Raw genomic sequence first — 17,432 nt, 5'->3', positions numbered from 1 at the left:
TCTGTTCATAACTCGGACCCCATTGAGTTACATAGCAACCACGCTGTTTGTAAGCATGGATTGCGTTCGTAATTTGGGGACCTCTTTACGATCGCTCCATGGGAGCTTTGGTCATAAATGCGAACGATCGTAAGTAGACCGTTTGCAACTCGGGGACCGGCTGTAGTAGAACTAGAAGGCACCTTGAGAGGTCATCAAGTCCAGTCCTCTGCCCTCATAACAGGACCAAGCACCATTCTAGATCATCCCTGATAGACGTCTATCTAACCTGCTCAGCCTTCCTACCCAATCCTACATATACTTTTCCTACTTGATGTGGTCTTCGGGCAAAAAAAGTGTGCCCACCTCTGCTCAACAGCAATGGTTAGGGCTCTCCTCTGAGAGGTGTGAAATCCATGTTCAAACCTCTTTTCCTCCTCAGGCAAAGAGGGAGTTTGATCCAGGGTCTGTTGCATCTCAAGTGAGTTCCCTCACAACCAATGGAAGGGCAGGCTCTCACTGTAGTTAGGCATGAATGTGCCTGCAATTCTTGCAAGAAGTGGCTCAGGAGCTAATTCCCTGAGAGTTGGGGGGCTTAGGACACACCCCTCTCCTTTGCAGTGCATAGTCAACCTGTGGAACTCCTTGCCAGAGGATGTTGCAAAGATCAGGACTTTAACAGGATTAAAAAAAGAACTAGATAAATTCATAGAGGTTAGGTCCATCAATGGCTATTAGCCAGAATGGGTAAGAATGGTGTCCCTATTCTTTGTTTAACTAAGGCTGGAAATGGATGACAGGAGAAGGATCACTCAATTACCTGTTCTCTTCAATCCTTCTGCGCATGTGGCATTGGTCACTGTCAGAAGACAAGATACTGGACTAGATGGACCTTAGGTCTGACCCAGCATGGCCATTCTTATGTTCTTATTTGCTATTGGCTATGTTAGGTGACTTCGTGCCTAATGTGATGGGTTTTGATTATGCATTCTGAGTCACCTATTTGCCACTATTCATTGCAGAGGCAGCTGAGGCACCTAATTTATGGTTTCTATTGGGTGGCTAGGCACCTACAAGTTCAATTTTGTGACATTGATTGTTGGTGGCTTTGTGCCTTGGATATTGTGGGTCTGATTTTTAAACCATGAGAAATCTAGGGCTGCATAAAAGTCACCAAGACTGATCATGAAAATGGATAGAGAGTTACCTACTTAGCTGCATAGGCACTCAACTACCTCACTGGACATGTGCAATTGTAGTGATTATGAAAGCAAATGGAATTCCCACCTATGCAGGTCCCTGACCTAAACATGTGTGACATTTAGGTCCATGTTTCTAAGCAAAGACTGGTGACTAAACTTGAGCTACTGAATTTGCTGTATTCTTAATGATAAAAGTATTATTGTTCATGTAATTGAAAAGGAGACCTTAGCATGCTTGTTCCACTAACAGAATATTATTGCCCAGAACTACTCTAGCACTTGAGATATGACAAGCCAAGGAGGGATGATTTGTTATCTATCAAAACTTTGCTTCAACAAACACAGCTCTGTATTGGGCTAAAAATAGTATAGAGGAAAATTCCACAAACTGTGCTCTTGGGATACATTTCAGTGCTGAAAACCTGGATATTCAAATCCAGTCTATGCTGCTGGCGGTCAGCCGGGGGTGCTGTAACACAGACGTTTTCAAACCAGCTTAGATGACTATCTACTTGGTATAAGCTCTTGCAGAGAAATTGTTTGGTATAACGATTGAGTGAGTTTTGCAGTCTGTAGACATAAAGGCTCCAATAGATGGAAATAAACTGTTGGCACTCAGAAGCCCTGTTGGAAGAGGTCTAGGAAGGAAAACAACTTTTAAGCAAAAAGCAAGGTGAATGGAAGCTAGCACCTGGATTCACTACTGCATGCATCCTGATTTTAAAATGGACAGCAGAAGAACACAGATACTTCTTATTTTCTATAAAAAGGAAAGCTGACGGATTTTAATGGGGGTTATAACACTGTACAGGCTTCATGCTCAATAAGCTCATAGCCATATAACTCCTATTGCAAAATATAACTAAATTTGGATGTATATAGCAGCTCATGGCTTCTCCTTCTTTTATAGATCTTATGAGCTCCTGGTTCCCTGCTTCTCCTCAGTAGCATTTGAACAGCTTCCTGAGCCTGAGTTCCTGCCGTGCTTAAAGCGCTTGCTATCTGTGATTTTTAACTTGCACAATGGGATTAGGCTTGTGGAGATTATCAAGGGATTATTTATTTTTATCCTCAATGTGCAGCCCTGCAAAATATGTCACCAAATCACTCAGCTGTAGACCAATGGGATTTTGCCCCTGCTCCTGCCATTATACACTGCTGCAGTGGTGCATGTATGTCGTAAACAGCCTGCAAGAGCCTGGGGGAAGAATTTCTCCACTGAAGGCTGAGCACAAAACCATCATAATGACTTGCCCATGCAGGGCTCCCCATATGTTTCCATGCAGGGAGTGTGGAGTGAGGGGTATAGGGTTGGGTGTATTCCTGGAGCAGTGGTGCAAATGGGCCAGTACAGTTCAGTACGTCAAACTGGCAAGTCATTTTTTACCAGTACTGCATAAAGACTCCCTGTCAGCAGCCCTCCACTAGCTGCTGTGTCTCTGTGTACAGGGCTAGGGCCTGGTGGCAATGCTGGAAGTGAATACATGAAACATGGTACTCACAGACTTTACTTAATGGGACTTCTGCTGCTGCCTCTTTTCACACATTTCTTTTAAGTTTACATAACTGGTCAAATCCAATGTCATGCATGCAATCAGGCTGTCTTCTGTCACTCTTATGACAGGAGGCTAGTGATGTGGGGGTGCAGGAGACAGGGTTAGGGTGTACAAGAGGCTCAGGGCAGGAGATTGGGTGCATGATGGACTCAGGGCACAAGGTTGGGGTGTGTGGAGGTGCAAGAGTGTTATGGCAGGGGACTGGTGATGTGGGGGTGCAGGAGTCTGTGGATGTGAGAATATGAGGGGCTCAGGGCAGAGGGTTAAGGCGTATGATGGGCTCAAGGTTAGTGCGTGGGGGAGGGGTGCAGGAGTGGTATGATGCTGCAGTCAGATGGGGGAGAGAGGACTGAGGTTCAAGACCTCAGGACAGATTTACACTTCCACACTTGGATCTGAGTTGGGGCCAAGAATGAGGGATTAAGTGTGCAGGACTGGGCTACCAGTGAATGGGATAGGGATAAGAGTGCAGGATCTGAGCAGGAGGAGGAGGAGCAGTGAGGGTGTGAGGTCTGGCCATGGGGCAGGCTGCCTGGCCATGGAGCAGGAGCGGGCAGGAGGCTGGCCGCCTCGCCAGGGGGGAATTCTGGCCAGGCAGGCGGAAGGTGGGGGGGGGGGATTATGGCTGGGTGGGGAAGCAGGGGGAAGGGGAAGGGCAAGGGGTGTCTGGCCAGGGGAGATTTTGGCCACAGGACAAGGCGTGTCTAGGCAGAGGGCAGGGGGTGTCTGGTCAGGAGGCTGGGGGTAGGGAGCATTTTGGTCAGGGGGCTTGGGGTAAGGGGAATTTTGACCAAGGGGCTTGGGGTAGGGGGGATTTTGGCTGGTGGGAGGGGGAAAGAGTGGGGGTTGGGCATGATGGGGTGGGGACACACACTTGTTTGCATGTTGCATGGCAGGCGTTGTGTAACATGCCTCCTGCTGCTCCCATTCCTCAGAAGCTTCCATGCAGGATTTTCAGGGGAAGCCTCCAGGGAAGGTGTTCCCCGGAGCGACGAAAAAGGGATGAAAAAGGGCAGTGCACATAGAGCCATTTTGGCAGCTTGTTTCCCGCATGTGGAAGGAAGGAAAAGAGCAGTGCACCGAGACATTTTGTGCTCCACTTGTTCCCTGCATGCCGGATCTGGCATGAAGTCTCGGGGCCTTCTCTTCCCATACCTCTCCCCGGAGTCTGGTGCTGATGCTCCAGTCTTGCAGGTGGCCATAAGGTTGTAGCACCAGCGTGGCCTCCCTGCTGCGGGGGGAGCAAAAGGGGGTTGAGCTGGGGCTCTAGAAGAGCCATATCTGGCTCATGAGCCATAGGTTGCTGACCCCTGGACTAGATGATGGAAATTCCATCAACTAGTTGATTAAACTAAATTTAACACCCTGACTGCACACAGTATTGAAGATGTTTGTGTGCCATGGATTTATATAGAGGCAAAAAGATATTTGAAGTCTTATTCCTTATCCCTTTTTAAATGATTCCTAACATTCTGTTTGCTTTTTTGACTGTTGCCACACATTGAGTTGCGGGCCTCCTAAATATTCCTGCTTAGGCCTGCCAACAAACCAGCACTGCATCTGAGACAACATCTTTGTGTTAAAGATGAGGCAGGTCATTTGGTAGAACCCTTGGTAGTCTGTGAGCTGCATTCTGCCCATCTTTATTCCACTTTGGTCAATGGGATAGTATTAGTCTTACACATGAGAATAAATTATTCTTACCCATAGCAGGGGTTGCTAGTGTCTGTCGACCTACTAACTGTGCAGGCCCAAGTCCATCAAGGAAATCACTAAATTGACTGTCAGCACCCAGCCGCACTCCAGGGAATATTAAGCTACAGAAATATAAAACATGAATACATGTAAATACAACGTTCATTCATAATGGCCCACAATAATTAACAAAGAAATGCTTCTCAGACACAACATACAGCCTCAGGGAATAGAACTACAAATTGTACTGCAAACCCACAACCCCAAATAGGCACAGTGAAACCATCTCATAAGGAAGTAACTTTGTTCTCACAAACAACTTGCCATCTTTCAGTTTTACTATCGTAGCAAAGAGCCTTACAAAAATGCCAGCTGACGCTGGCTGTGACGGCAGGACATTGCTCCCCCTTGATTCAGTTAAAAGGGTTACAGGCATTCTAGATGCCAAGTACTGTGAGGAAGAGTTTAGGAAGACCATCTCCTCTTCACTGGGATGTAGCTGTGACTATATCAACAGCCTTTTTACCCGACTTCCATGGAGAAGTGGATATTTCTCTACTTCTTCCCTACTTAGCTACAATTGAATTGTGGTGAAAGTCATAATCCCCAGGGCACTGAGTGTGATTCACATTTGAACTGGGTGAATAATAGGTTTTTGATTTGTTGGCAATTTCAAACGGAAAAAAATTATTTCAGGTCAACCCAGAACAAAAAGCGTCAATGAATTAAAAGGTTTTAAAATGGTCATTTCAGGTCAAACAAGTGTTTCATTTTGACAAAATTAAATGCTTTGTTTAAATTTTGATATTTTGGAAACTATTAAAATGAAAATGAAAGGACGTTTTAAAATGGAAAGTTGTTTTCAAACTGAAATGGAAACATTTTGTTTAGAAATGAAACTAAATGTTTCTCTTTTTTGCATTTTTTAAACAAAATTCAGTAAAATAAACATGAATTTGTAAAAGATTTTAGTGTTGCAGAATCTGCATTTTTTTTTTTTTTTTGCTGCAAGAAGCTTTGAATTAAAAATTTCACCCAGTTCGAGTTCATAAATGTGTTAAGTGCAGTGTCTTAGAGTGATTAGTTCAATGGATACATTTTATAATGGAGTGAAATGGAAAATAATCATAAAAAGTAACCCTATTACCCTATCACCTGCTGATGTTAACAATTTTCTACCTAATTCCAGTTATTTAAAAATTAAAATATTACAATTATCAAAAAAGCAAACTAAAAATGTTAAGATTTATAATAACATTCTTGTAACTAAAATTCCCAGGTATATTTTCCCATGCTTTGCTGCACCTCTATATCAATTCTGCTATAAACCACTAGTACCTTACTTCCCATTCTCTGAAAGTTTTCACATAGAGAAAACAGATACTGAGATCTAATAAGAGATTAGGGTTCCAGTCTGGGACCTAGGATTTGATTGAGCATACCTCACCTGAGGACCTTGCTCTCCAACTCCTTACTGACTAGTTCAATTCTTCCTTGAACTTAGGATACTGATATTTTCCGAAGCTGGCTGTACAGTTTCTCATATTTGCTGTAGTGTTTTTACTTGCCCTTCCCATCCTAAAATCTTTGAACAAAGGAAATCCCTTCTGGCTTCAAGCAGGATAGAAAACATGGCATGGCTGTTTAAGATCACCACTTCTACTCCTCTTCTAGAATAACATGTATAGTCGAACCTGCAAGCCTCTTACACTTCCTCTCCGAATATCTTCAGAAACTTTTCTATTAATTGTCTAGCAAATGACTTTTATATTATGTTTCCCTGCTTAGTTTAGCTTAGCTCAGCTCTACAAGTGAGTGATTAACCACTGATAGTCTTCAAAGAGCAGTTGATTGAAGTTCCAAAGATAATACTCACCTGGTCTTTACTAAGATACTAACAAACAGACCTGCCTTAGCTGTTTGTCAGGGGTCAAAGGCCCAGCTACACAACCCATACACAGAACAAATTAATAGTCACACAAACAGTATACAGATGAACCAAATGTACCACTCACCAAACCCTACTATAGCAGAGTCTGTAGCTATGTCCTCCGAAACTGCCCTGCTAGCTGCCTCTGTTTGCCTAGCAAATGTCTCAGGGGTGAAAAGTTTCTGTGCTTGTATCCATTTCTCTAAACTAGCTATTTCATCAATAATTATTCTTTGAAAAAAGGCATTTTAAATATACATTTGTTATCCAGGGACCTCTTGGTGCCAATTGGCAGAGGGCATGGGTTGCATATGGCTTACAAGGATGCTTACAAATGTTTCTTTGATAGTGGAATATCTGAATACTGCAAGTGTCCAGTGGAACAGGAGCAGGACCCTCCAGGGACCCTACTGCTAATCTGCAAAGAAACTGGGGCTCTATTTAGGCTGCTAGAGGAAAGTGATTGTGTTGCCCGTGACTGATGGAGTGGGGGAGCTCACCCCTGGCAGGCATTGACAAGATTTCCTCTCACTGAGGGGTAGTGAGATGCCTTTGCAATGCTGGGTCCCCCTGGGAAGCATCACAACATTTTTATGCCAAAGAATAATTCAAGAAATTAGACAGCTAATACAAATAAATGCACATTAGATTATTACTAATATCATCTGACAGTAGCAGAATTTGCTGAGACAAGCTGTTGTGATTAGAGGCTGATCCTATCCTGCTATGATTAATTAACATTCCAGACATTAAAAGCGTAATTAGTTTTATCATCGTGTATCAATTTTAATGAAAAATGACACGTATTTCCTAGGGAAACATGCTCCCAATCACTGTCTGGAATTGCTAATCCTGTTGCTTGTGGTCAATTGGTCTTGACCTGCCTGTTCAATGCACAAATATTTTGAAATATTTTCTTGTTTAAGTTATGTTTGTGGGAAGTAATGCCTCAGGAATATGTCAAAGTTAGGTCATTTAACACAGCTACATACTTAGGTTTATTTGCTAGACTTTATATTATCACTATCTGGAGTAGGCTCTGGATGGAAATAATGGTTGCCCAACATATCTAATTATAAGACCCCCCCACCAAACCAAGTAGCATTGTGACCTAACTCTCAGGATTGCAATACTATTCCCATACACTGTACTTGCCCCTACTTAGATGGGAGAGAAAGGGGTGGACGCAACAAACCTGTGTGGCTGTGTGACCATGTGCTCTAGATTGTAATAACAATCTGATTTGGTCCTCTGTCCCCCTGTTTCCATACACAGAGGAATAGACAGGCCAAATTTGACTACTGTTGCAATCACATGGGCTAGGTCACAACACCTGAAGCCCAGTCCAGCGTGACAGGAACTGCTGTTGCAGGGTACGTTTGGGATGGGCTTACTCTCCAAAACCCTCTCTCCATGAACCCTTTGCTCTTCCTTTCTGTGACATATTGTTCTTTTCCTGTACCTCTGTCATAACATTTATTAAAATTGGTTTGATAAAATCATAGCCCCACTTACAATTTTGTGGAACTTCAACCCTTTGGGCTGAAATGTTCCATGCTAGGCATCCACCTCAGACTGATTTATGTCTATATCCAACTATCTTGAAAGCAGACTATACATGGAAAACAACTGTTGCAGCTGTTTTCTATGCTAGTGAACTGGCCCATAATTCTAATACCATTGAGAACTAGTTCTAATCATAATGTCACTAGTTGGCCAGATTGTTATAACTGTGACCGGATTCGGATCTGATTCAGTGTCTAGCCCCACATATAATGGTTCCTGTGGCACTACTTGCCACTGCCATAACTTAAAAAAATCCTCTGACTGAGAGAATCTGGGACAGGACAACAGAGGATGGATCACTCACTAAATTGCCCTGTTCTCTCTGAAGCACCTGGCACTGGTCACTGTCCGAAGCCAGGACACTGGGCTAGATGGTCATTTGGTCTGACTCAGTATGGCTGTTCTTATGATCTGTATCAATTATCAACCTAAGTATTCAGGAAATGAATTAGGCAGATATCTATTAGTGTGGCATCTTTGAAAAGCTGTCTTACACTCCAAGATCTCAACTTTAATTTTTTTTTAAAAAGGCCTCTCTAGCTCTTATGGTTGTGAAGCAACTTTCTGTTCTCATTGTCAAGGTTAACTGATTCAGCAGTGTCAGCTTGAGTTTGCAGACTTCCTGTAACAATAGTCAGGAGGGGTGTGAAAGCCCAGCCATCTGAAAGTCAGGTTACCAAACCATACAATAATAAGATGCTCTGTGAAATGTGTGATCTCTACCCGTATTTCACTGGAGGTACACCTCATCGTGGAAGATATTTTGCTAGCAGTTTGTGCCCTTTTCTTGTGCTCTGAACTGAGGGATCTGTGGAGCAGACGGATTGCCACCCCAGTTATCTTTCTGTAGTGACTATCTCTGGCATAAGGCTCCACAGGCAGTAAGGGGAAAGGAAAGCAGACAGTGACCACACATCTCAAAGAACTCCAGTTACTGCACAGGTAAGTAACCTTTCATTCTCCGACAAGTGATGGTATTACACTTAAGGTGAATCACCAACAGGATTCATTGAGGAGGAGGGTCGAGGAATCCTGCAGCACTTGGAAGACTGCTCTGCCAAAGCATGTCAGCAGTGGAAGCTTTTACCAGGGTGTAATGTTTCTCAAATTTGTGTGAGCCAAAACTATTTAGTCTAAACTAATGTATTATTAAAGGCTATGCCTTATATAAAGCTCATCTCTACTTCCTGTAAGCTTTGTGCTGGAAATACATTAAAAGTGGTGCAGAAAGCTTTTATTCTTGGCATATGTAGAATCATCAAGGACAAAACAGGGCTTTGCCAAGGTTTTCCTGAGCTTTGTTAAAATAATGAGTAATTATTATGATTGCTGCAAAACTCTTAAAACTAACTTGGTAAAGATATTCTAGAATCTTGGACAGTGAGTGCAAATTGCATGGGGAAGAAACATTAGGATCAGCTGTAAAATTAAGTAATTTGGGGAGTTTCTTGTCCATGGTAACGTACTAATGTGATTAGTAAGTAGTAAGTCTGTGGCCACAGATTAGGTAACATTAATCTTTGCCTGCTTGTCTGTTCTGCATGTTTACTTAATAGCTTGATTGAGCTTAGTATTCTGACAACTCATCAATCAATAAACCCTAATAGGGGTGAACAGAGACCCTCTTTGCTGGTCTGTAAGATCTTCAGAAATGGGGCAACTACAATTGAAACTACCAATGGCCTGGGTTCTGGTGGAGTAGACACTTGCACCTTTTATAGGAGAATATGTCCTCGATAGGACAGACAGACACTCCAGGACAAAGTGATGCCACAACACTTCCCTCCCTCCTATCACTTTCCCACTGGATCCCTCTGAGACTTGGATTTGGAGAGTCCCTCCCAAATACATTCAATGCCCATAGACACTCCCTGGTGTGGCAGCCACAAGACCACCCCTCCCTGGTGCTGCATCCAGTGAAAGCGGGAGTGAGGAAGGGGATGTGGAGGATGGAGTCAGATACAGCTCAGACAACTGCAGCCACTGGCATTGCCATATAGCTCCCTGTGCTCCAGCTCTTCTGCCACAACCCTCCATCCACCTCGGTCACAGATTCCCAAATAACCCCATCCCACAGATCTCCACCCAACCGCCTATCATACACCCCTATTGACACCCCACTTCAGTCTCCACCCAACCACCAAGTAACTTCCACCCAGCCCCCTGCTCGTCCAACCCCAAATAAGCACTTCCAAGCCCCTGCCACTTCAAATAAACTCACAGCCCACAAACTCCACAAAATTTGCTCCTGACACAGTCCCCACTCATCTCACCTCCCCATCACAGGAGCCCCTATCTCTGCAAACAAAAATCACCTGCCACACAACCCCCAATTAACTCACACTAAAATATCACAATGCCAAAATTATTCAAACCATCCCCAAACCACATCCTTCCCTCTGTTACTCCATAATCCCTTATTCCTTACAGGGCCCTCCTGCTGCCCCCAATACTGGCCTTATCTAGCATACAGATCAGTCCAAATGCCTCCAACCCCTGGCTGCACTCTCATCCTCTTTTCAAATGCCCCAGTTTGCTGTGGCTCACCAGAAACATCACCACAGGACCACTCACTCCTTTAGCCCTAGCATCAACAACCCATCTTCATTTTGAACTGTAACCTTTTGCCCTTCCTCTCCCTTTCCCTCTTTGTCTTTTTAGGGTGGCCAAGGGCACCTGAGAAGGGAAGAGGAGGATCAGGTTGGTGGTAGAGTGCTCCACAACCCTTCTTGCCATTGACCCATAAAAAAGTAGGGTGAAACCCCAAAATCCATTAGGAAAGCCTCTGTTCCCCTTTCATATGTTCTGCAAAGGAGACAAACAGTTGAGATTTCCTGAAGACCTCTGTCTCCGGCAGGCCGAACGCCAAGGCTCCATGGATAGCCAGATAGTAAAGTTTCTTGTCATCTCTGGTGGCATGTGGCTTTGGATTGAATACAGATAAGTGAATGCCCTAGTTTAGATAGAATTCGGAGATTACTTTGGTTATGAATTTGCGTGTAACCTCAACAAAATGGTATCTTTATGAAAGCCTGTATCAAATGAAACTGGCATACAGACCTCCACCTACTCTCTGGCTGAAGGATAGCAACCAGAAAGGTATCCTTCATAGACAGATGATTGAAGGACTGAAGGCATTCTAAGCGTGCCTTTGTTTCTAACACCACTGTAACCTGTGCTCATAGGCTTGCGGGGTTTGGCAAGGAAAGTCTGGCAGATGTTGCACTTAGAGTGTATATAAGCTTCCCTGAAGCAATAGAGACATGTGCCAGGGTTATTCAGGACAGGGAATGCTCAGGCACAGGACATAATACCGGGAGGTGTTGGGGTAACCTACATTATATCTAAAACAGGTTTTAAAACTATTTATAACTAACTACAGAGTTTGAAGGAGAACACTGGTGCACACTGTGGACACCGAAGAGATTCCATCTCAGATCACAGGAAATAAAAAGGAACTAAAGAGATGGTCAGTCCATGCGGCACCTTATGATTCAGAGCACAGGTTAAAGAGGGGAGTATGCATTCATCATGCACCCTGCTAGCAAAAATCTTCTCATCTCAAGTTCCTGGGGTGCACATGTAGTTCATGTAGAATACAAGCAGAAACCATAATTCAAAGAAGGATAGATATTAATTCAAATGCTAATAAAATTTTAAATGTGAACATTTTGTTGCTCTTCGTAATAGAATCCTTCCTCTACTTTCTTCCCGACTTTGATGAACTCTGAAATGATTAACTTGATCTGTACTACAGTTCCAACCCTTATATGTTCCCTACATTCAAGAAGGAGCACAACTGGGCACCTAAGCTTGACCCAGGGGAAGATAAGTATGAAGAACTTAGCAGTGGGTTGAAACTCCACTTAGGAGCCCAGCAAAGTCCACAAATATGTAAGATCATATGTCAAACATCTGTGAAATCTACTCAGAGTGGCATATCACACTAGTGTCTCAAATGGGCAAATCTGGAAAAAGTATCATTATTATCACTTTAGCCCCGTAAATACTTATATAGTCCCAAATAAAGCAGAAAATAAGTGTCTCATCATGTAATTAAAAACTATAATAATGCATATGCACCAGGGAGACAAATTAAAGTTGCACGGGCCTCCTTAATTCCGGCATTTTCTAACTTTTGAGTGCTTGATCTTGCAAACTTAAATATTCTATTAATCTAGCTTTTTTGTATGCAGTAGGAAAGCATGCTATGCTGGATCTGTCTCTGCTCACCTCTCAGTACCAGACCCAATTGTCAGATGGTTGGGTTGTCTCCAAGACAGAGTTCTTTCAGTAGCTAACAGTAAAAATAGTCCCACTAAGATCTCTGAGGAGGCTAGAACACGAATATATGCTTTGTGCAGGGTCTGCTTTTGTTCTTCCTTCCTACATACTTATTAGCAATGACAATGGTGAATGAAGAGAATACTCTTTTGTTTGAATAGTGTGCAGTAAGACTTCATAGCTTTCAATAAGAACTGTCCTTGGACCAGCTCCAAACTCAATGTTCTTTATATACAAAGTTACCAAACACCATTTCATATGACAGGGAGACATCCGAAGTTTAATTCAGGATAGATCCAAGCAGCGTTTCAGAGTGCCATCAGTTTAAAGCAAAGTTGGCCAAATGTTTTGTTTCCAAAAATATTTATGAATTTAGCTTCTTTATTGATTAGTAATCCAATTTGGATTTCTTTAACCATATTCGTCATTTATAAGTATTTACTGAATAATCTGAATCGTGACTTTTCAGACTCCAGTTTTTTCAGTCATCCAGTCAGCAGAAATGACAACATGTCCCTTAGATAACCAATCACATAACACAAATAGCAATGTGATAATCAAAGGGAACCATTTGAGAAAAAACTAAACAGAAGAAGAGCTTATAGTAAGTGCTCTTCTAATGTAAATTTTCATGAAAAAAGCCTGAAAGTTTAGGCACTTGTGAACAATTTCACAAGTGTCAAAACTTTCCGGCTTTTTTCATGAACATTCATTGAAAATCAGGCAGCACAAATGACAACATGCCACTTAAGTGACCAAGCACATAACACAAATAGCAATATGATAATTAGAGGGAACCTCTTGAGAAAAAAAAAACCAGAATCTGAAAATTGCATAAGTGCAAAATTTTGCACAAATCGCAATTTCATAAATCATAGTGAACCAAATCTGGAATTTTCATTCACAAATCAGGAGGGTTTTTTATTTTTAAATGACAGAATGAACCTCTCTGGTACAGGGCTTGGCAGGACCACAGATGTTGCTGGACCAGAGACTCCCTGCACCAAAGAGCCCTGGGAGGCTGGTGGCAGGAAGCAAAGGTGGGAGCCCAGCAGCCCGGGGCTGATGCAGCCCTGTGGAGTCCCACAGAGCCCAGGGTCAGAGGAGCCTAGAGGCCCTGGGGCAGTGGAGCCCAGTGGACCTGGGACTGATCACAGAACCTGGAGCCCAGAGGAGCCCAGCATTCAGGAGTGAAGCCTGGCAGCTGGGAGGGAAGCCCAACTGGGTCTGTTGATGGACTGGGGGAGAGCCCGGAGTCCATCAGCAGAGGGACTGGAATTGAACCCCTCCCTCCTTTGGGACCAATCAGGACCAGGGAGGTCAAACCTGTAGTATTTAAACAGTTTTCTTATGAGGATAAGAAAATTCAATGTACTTCTACATTGCTGCATTATTCGTAATTCCACTTACTTCCCCTCAGAGCTGTAGCTGTTTATGCTGCCATCGGTGGACTCACGACTTGGCTGCCGAACCATACGAATCCTCATTTCTGCTGCCATCCCTGTTTCTGTGCTTCTCTGTATCGTGCTTTTTAGCTTCTTGTGGCCAGAGTCTGAAAATAGAAAAATAAAAGGAAGCATTAATGTTGCAAGCTAGCATCAAGTCTTTTCTTTTACATTTTTATTTGAACACAATTGGCACGTTTTCATTCATAAACAAGACATCAGAAACAGATTATTCTGATCAAATATAAATAATCTCTCTTTTACAGTCCTTAGTTGGTGGTCTCTCTCAGGTGGAAGCCACTTGAAAGAGAATGGAAACACTGTAGCCTTCTGGCCGCAACACTGAGTTCATCATATGACACAAAGATATTATGTATTTGTATATTTCCTTTATGAAATGCCCCTTTCAAAAGAGTTTCCATCACAGGTTACTTAAAATGAAGTTTGAATTTCACAACAAACAATGACTGTTTACATTTAAACAAGTGGAGTCAAAAAATATGATGGCTGAGTTTACCTCGGTATCAGGTTCTAAAGTTGACAGTACAGTCATCAATGTTAAATGTATTCTGCTATAGTTATTACAGGTTCTCAGATTATTGAATTGTTCTGACCCTGCCTCATCTAATAATTACTTTTGACTTCATAAATCTTTCATCGGAAATGCCTCTAACAAGTCTCTTGCTGCTATAATAATTTTTGTTGACTGCAGACTTGTAATGTTCATGTGACCTCAACTAGGCCTCAAATTTCACTGGTAACATTATTCTCTTTTATAAAGTACTATGTTTGGCAAATTTTCATGTAACTGTATGAAGAATCATTTCTCTGTACTCCCTTATATTTGAATGCTCTCACTTTTGGTCAGCACCGTGATTCAAAGCCAAAATGGGAGAACATGTCTCACCACATCCATTTCTCAGTCTGTTTTAGGACAGTATCTGGTGGGTGGGTGGGTGGAGGGGAGAACACTTCCAGATGCTCCTGTTTTGGAAGTTAAACTGGAATTAAAACAATTAGGCTACATCTTCACTGCGAGTTCTTCCAGAAAAAAATATACTAATGAGGGACTCATTAACATAAGTCATGATCTCATTAGCATATTTTCTGCCGTTTCTTTTTGCGCAAAAAGAAGCAGTGTGGATGGGGCTTTTCTTGCGCAAAACCCCCGTTTTGCACAAGATCCTTATGCTTGTCTCTGGAACAGTTTGTGTGTGAGACAATGCAAAAGGAGTATGGAGGGCCAAATTCTGGCCCTGCTTTATGTAACTGTAAGGAATGGTATTCCACACTGGTCTAACAAATCCTTAGGATGGTTAAATGTGCTACAGGGCATGACTAGAGGGCTCCAGTGACATAGTCAAGATCTATAGAACTGGTGAGAGTATGTAGAATTCATGCCATAGGCTTATTGATCCTTAGGCCATCTTCATGCAAAGATCACAGGAATTATTGCAGTAACCTCTCTGGGGTTATCATCGAGAGATAAAACATGACCAAAAGGAGTTTCAAAACAAAATGGAAAGAATTGGTATCTTGGTTTAGAGAAGGAAGGAGTCAGTGAAAGAAATGTGTCTTTCCAATTGATTACTACTAGTTTAGAGAGTTCTGCTCAAATCTGGACTGGCCACACGGCCATTGCAAGACATTTAAAATGTTGGGCTAGCCATCAGCTGAGAAAAAATCAGCTTGCCCTCAATGATCACAACTAGAGTTGGAGTTTTTTGCTCTATTTTGAAGCCAACATCTTGTAAGTTCCTGCCTGGGCCAATGCAGTCCATTCAATATGCCTGGCTACCCATTAGCTGAGAAAATATCCCCCCCTTATCAATCAGTATTTGTGTGAGACAGAGCTACATGGGTGCATAGATGGCTGTGGAAGTGATGTATAGGACTTGTGAGTCCACAGCCATGGAATTTACCCCTTGCTGCAGTACTGTACTCCAGAATCTCAATTTTCATTTAAAAATGAATGACGTTTCTAGCTCTTATAGTTGTAAAAATGACACTGGGTTCAGGTTTTCCACATTAACTGGTGGAATGAGTCTGTAAAGAACCTGAAATCATAGTTCTGGCAGGCTGGTGAACTGGGTTGCCCTGAAAACACTGCAATAGATAAGGCCCTGGCAACTGGACAGATAAGACATTGTCTCAAACTCCTCTCAACCATGGCACAAATGATGAAAAAAGATTATAATCTGGACTGCCAGGAGACTGCTGTTTAGGGTTCAGGAGTGGAGCCAATGCTTGGAATGTACAGTGAAAAAAACCCACCCTTGAAAACAATCATGGTTGAAAATATCCATGATTAATATGATTAATAATAATAAAATAACAACAACAATAATAAATAAAACTATCATATTATTATTATTACTGATTAATATGACAGTAATGAGGATTTTAGCGATGAGCCACAGCTGTGTTTGTGAAGAGATGGGCTTAGGTATATGAATAAGGAGCGTTTAGCCTAGATAGAATAAATTAACACTGTCATGGAATACAGGCGTTCTCGCCATTAACTGTAGTGCTTTTTGCCATGGAATTTAAGGGTGTGCCCCATGGACTATGACCCCATTGTCCCATGGAGAATGACAGGCCATGGCCATTTATGACTCTGACAGGCTGGATTTCTCACTGATTTGTGAACACTGAAACGATTCAAGATTTTCTCAGAACACTGTTTTTCTGTCACTATTCTTTACTTCACTGTTCTGACTTTCTCCATTTTTCCTCAGTCACCACTCTGTTGCATTTTACAATTAAATTCTAAAGGTCTTGCAAAATTGAAAATATTCTGCAATACAATCAGAAATATACTATACAAACAACCTAGGTAAGATACATAATGGATTTATGATAGAGGAAAGTCTTCACTCAGGATAAATAAGTTCAAGCACATACCTCACATATTTTCCATGTCTTATACTAGCCAGTTTTATGTATTACCCTTCATTTATTCCACTCATATTGCCAAAAAAGATATGGAGCTTTATTTTACTGGCATGTTCTCTAAAATTTTCCAGCAAAGCCTAAATCCAATATGATACTTTAAAATGGGATTATATTGCCTTTTAGTGATTTTGAAACTCCTTTGGAAAATTAAATTGCTTTCAGGTATGAAACATATTTTGTCAAATTGCAAGATCCATCCAGTTAACAGAGTAGGCTGGATCTTTTTTTTATTTGGTTGGGTTTTTTTTTTGTTTAAAGCTTTTATTTTCACCTCTGAGAAGAGTGTTCAAGATCTGTTACCTATATACATATGATTCTGGGAATACATCTATATGAATAGTCCAGGTTTATTAAAATAGCTTAGAAAGATATCTATGCAGTGACATAACTGAGACAGTTATTTTCTTCTATTTTCTTCTTTTGCCTGGACATTTATTTCAGAAACTATGGGGTCAACTATTGATTTTAATGATTTATTATTTGACATGGATATTAATTTCATGTTGTATGAATTAAATTACATCCATTGTGAAGACCACAGAGAAATTGGTTGTTTCATGAATAATATGTTGGGCCAGATTTTCAAAGGTGCTTCAAAACGGCTTTTAAGCTTACCAATACATGTTCATAAAAGGCTTTCCATCTGTAAAAATTTTGATTAGTGTGCAAAAATTACATCTATGCAAACAGCATAATAATGACATTCAGAAAAAAAAGAGTGAAAATTAAATATAATAAATACTTTTTGCAGGTTTAAAAACTCATGCAGAAAGATCTTAAAGATAAAGCAGCATTGCTACAGCTGCATAACACAGTTATA

At 41.8% G+C, this 17,432-nt stretch overlaps 1 protein-coding gene across 50 annotated transcripts in view; it reads right to left on the bottom strand.

Annotated features, from left to right (window-relative positions):
- RIMS1 (regulating synaptic membrane exocytosis 1) overlaps window positions 1–17,432 on the bottom strand; it is a 465,499-nt gene that overhangs the window by 5,982 nt on the left and 442,085 nt on the right. For all 50 annotated transcript variants that reach the window (XM_025186713.2, XM_075923757.1, XM_075923727.1 and 47 more), the window contains 2 exons: window positions 13,623–13,764; window positions 4,442–4,554 (listed from right to left, as the gene is read on the bottom strand). In XM_025186713.2, coding sequence (XP_025042498.2) covers window positions 4,442–4,554; window positions 13,623–13,764 — 255 coding nt within the window. The remainder of the gene's footprint in view (window positions 1–4,441; window positions 4,555–13,622; window positions 13,765–17,432) is intronic.

Source organism: Pelodiscus sinensis, chromosome 3 (assembly GCF_049634645.1).
Source record: "Pelodiscus sinensis isolate JC-2024 chromosome 3, ASM4963464v1, whole genome shotgun sequence".
NCBI lineage: Eukaryota > Metazoa > Chordata > Testudines > Trionychidae > Pelodiscus > Pelodiscus sinensis.
The sequence above is the reverse complement of the archived record's forward strand: the minus strand, read 5'-3'. Positions and strand labels throughout refer to the sequence as shown.